This window comes from Coffea eugenioides, chromosome 1, assembly GCF_003713205.1.
Source record: "Coffea eugenioides isolate CCC68of chromosome 1, Ceug_1.0, whole genome shotgun sequence".
Taxonomy (NCBI): Eukaryota; Viridiplantae; Streptophyta; class Magnoliopsida; order Gentianales; family Rubiaceae; genus Coffea; species Coffea eugenioides.
Window position 1 is genome coordinate 3,401,387 of NC_040035.1, and position 3,510 is coordinate 3,404,896.

General features: G+C 33.5%; 1 protein-coding gene across 1 annotated transcript; it reads left to right on the forward strand.

Annotated features, from left to right (window-relative positions):
• Positions 1 to 2,486: 2,486 nt before the first annotated feature.
• Positions 2,487 to 3,098, forward strand: LOC113765639 (phytohormone-binding protein-like). Its single transcript, XM_027309875.1, has 2 exons — positions 2,487 to 2,667; positions 2,815 to 3,098. Exons 1-2 carry the CDS (start codon positions 2,487 to 2,489, stop codon positions 3,096 to 3,098), a joined length of 465 nt encoding a protein of 154 aa, XP_027165676.1.
• The last annotated feature ends 412 nt before the right edge of the window (positions 3,099 to 3,510 follow it).

Below are 3,510 nucleotides of genomic sequence, written 5' to 3' on the forward strand. Positions count from 1 at the left end.
ATTAATCATTTCTATCAATACATGATTTTTCTTTTCGGTTACACCATTTTGTTGTGGTGTATAAAGAGCAGTCACCTCTGATTTTATTCCAATAGACTCAAAATAGGTAACATCATAATATTCTCTACCTCTGTCTGTTCTTAGACATTTGATAAATGCTTCACAATAAAGTTCAACTTCTGATTTGCATGTCTTGAATTTTTGCATTGTTTCATCTTTTGAGTGTAATAAGTAAACATGACAATATCTACTATAATCATCAATAAAAGTCACAAAATATTTTTTACCACCCAAAGTAGGAATGCCATGCAAATCACACACATCGCTATGAATAAGATCCAAGATTTTAGATAATCTTTCAACTTTAGGAAATAAATTTCTTGTGATTTTCGTTAGCATGCATGTTTTGTCTTTTCCTTCAATCTTATCACAATATGGCAGCAAATCAAGTCTCATCATTTCATGCATTCTTTTGTAATTAACATGGTCAATCCTATTATGCCACAATTCAAAAGAAGACTCAACCAAATATATAAAAACAATATCAATCTTATTATTTCTAATAGCAAGTACATTCAACTTAAACATCTTATTGCAATGATAACCCTTGCCTACAAACATACCACCCTTAGACAAAATAAATTTGTCAGTTTCAAACACCAGTCTAAAGCAAAATTTATTTAACAAATTAGGCAACACCAAGTTCTTCCTAACTTCTGGTACACAAAAAATATTTGTCAAGGTTACAACATTGCTAGAAGTAAATTTTAATTTTACTTCTCCAATGTTTTGAATTGGAATTATAGCAGAATTTTCTATGTAAACAACAGTGCTTTCATCTATTGGTTTCATGGACTTGAAGAACATTTTATTGTTGCATACGTGTCACGTAGTTCCAGAATCAACCCACCAAGTAAAATCATCTTCAATCATATTGATCTCGGAGATAATTGCCACAAGATTTTTGCTTGTGTTTTTGGAAGACTGTTGTTTCTCCTTTTTATTTTTAAGAATCTTGCACTCGGACTTGTAATGTCCCTCTTTCTTGCAATAGAAGCATTGTCTTTTCTTCCTTTTCTTGGATTGGTTCTTGGGTTGTTGGTCGTTCTTGCTTCCTTGAGACATCTTAGTTTGTCTTTTTTCAATCACATGCACTTTTGAAGTAGAATCTTTGTTTTCTTCAAAGATTTGAGTATTTTTCTTTTCTTGCATGCGAATTTCCTCTTCTACTCGAAGAGATTTATTAAGAATCTCAAGAGAGATATCCTTTTTTTTATGTTTAAAATCTCTCTCGAAATCTTTCCAAGAAGATGGTAATTTATTTATTATAGAGCAAACAATAATGACTTCATCCATGTGCAGATTGTATTGTGTGAAGTGATTAAGAAACCTTTCAATTTCACTAAATTGCTCCATAACAGACCTATTATCTACCATTTTATAATTATTAAAAGATGAGACAAGAAACTTTTTACTCGTAGCATCTTCTTGCATGTACTTGGACTCCAAACGATCCCAAAATTCCTTTGCGGTAATAATTGAATGGTAGACATCAAATAGGCTGTCACTCATGATATTGAAAATGTGATCACGATATATTTCATCGTCGTTCTCCCATTTCTGATGTTTTCGAATGTCTTCAAGAGTTTCTTCCTCAGGATTGATGTTCAATGGCTTTGGTGTAGTCAAAACATAGACCACGTGGAGTGTAGTGAGAAGGAAATGAACACATTTTTGCCAACGAATGAAATTTCCTCCATCAAACCTCTTGACTTTGACAATGTTGAATGTCAACTCTTTCAAGATACTTGCCATTGTAGAATACAAGATAAAGCCTAAAGATTGTTGAGAATATTGCAATGAATTGGGAAATATCGTAACAAGAATTTGCTTCAAATCGTGATAGAATATCACTTTCATTTAGACTTTATTTGTCTGGTATAATGTGCAATATCCTTGGACAACTATCCTTTAGGATAAAATGAAGTTTATTTGTCTTAGATTTTTGCACAAAGTAAGACAAACCTTCTTGAACTAAGGAGTGCTTTTTGAGAAAATTCAAAGTAGTAGGAAAGTGATTTTCTGTAACAAATCATTCTCTACTTAATCTCTTTATATAGGAGAAATTGTTTAAAAAATAAAAGAACTTATTAAATACTTATATATATAGATTCAAGGTATTGTATACAAATTCATGTATCTCATGATTTTAAGATCAACGACATGAATCTATCCTTACATTCAAGGATTCCCACATACATGAATATATTCATGAATGAATATACATAATGTATGTACATTTTAGAATTATTCACAATACAATACATGTATGTACATCAAAGGGGAGCCTAGGCATCTTGTTTCCATATTTTTCCATACAACTACAGATGCCGTAGTGTCATTTTGTCCCTCCAAGCTAATAGTATAAATTTGTACTTATTGTATACCAACGATCAATTTTAACTGTACTCAACTAAAGAGGAGCAATGATGAAGGAAGTAAAGAGCCAAATGAAGGTTGGGGTCGCAATTGAAGTGCTATGGAGGAAGTATGCAAAAGAAATAAGCTTTGTCCTTCCAAAACTTGCTCCCAATTTAGTGCGTAGTATTGAAGTTATTGAAGGAGATGGTGGCCTTGGTACTGTTTATCTGATCAACCTTGGCTCTGGTGAGTTCCAGCTTCCAACTTCAGTTGGACAGTTCAACCAGTATTTCCTGCCCTGTGCTATTTTTTTTTTCATTCCTACAGTACTAATTAGTTTTTAGCCTACCATCTGACCATCTTGATGCTGCAATTTTCAACTAATGCTTTCAGAGAAATCAAGTCTCGGGTACCAGAAGGAGAAAGTTACAGTATTCAACGAGTCCCTGCATCAGATTGGGATGCAAGTGATCGAAGGGGGACACCTGAATCATGGGTTCACTTCTTACACAACTGTTATACAATTTAATGCAGTTGGAGAATCAGAGACTGGTGTGGATGTTAAGGTTCTATACGAAACTGAAGCAGAAGAAACTCGCATGCCAGAGGAAACTGCAAAAGCAATACTTGCTTTCATAAAACGCCTTGAGGATTATCTGTTAAAACAAGGCTCTTAGACTTGTTTTTAGCAAACGCCTTGAACATTTACATGTATTGAAACGAGGATCCTGTTGAGCATTCAGCTCTCACAGAAGTAATAATGAATTGACAAAGTAGCTCTTACATTATGTTGTCTAGTACCCATACAAAATCTCGAACACGTTTACCATTTCAGAGAGAGAGGGATATTCATTTTCTTGACTCGTCTCCTCGGCCTGCATATTATTCGATAAGAAACACTTTGTCCTTGTCCCAATGAATAAAACTTTTCTATAAGATCCCTCCAAAACCAAAGGCAGAACAAAAATAGTTTATATACAGAATCAATTAACAAACCACCTATATACACAAACCATAAAACAGTCCAGGAAAGGTACACAAATCGGAATCTGCCTAATAATTCCAACACTAAAAATAAACGCTACGAAT

Coding starts and splice junctions, on each gene's coding strand:
- LOC113765639 (XM_027309875.1), top strand. CDS start 2,487: ATGATGAAGGAAGTAAAGAGCCAAATGAAGGTTGGGGTCGCAATTGAA. Junction 2,668..2,814: donor TCTGATCAACCTTGGCTCTG/GTGAGTTCCAGC, acceptor TAATGCTTTCAG/AGAAATCAAGTCTCGGGTAC.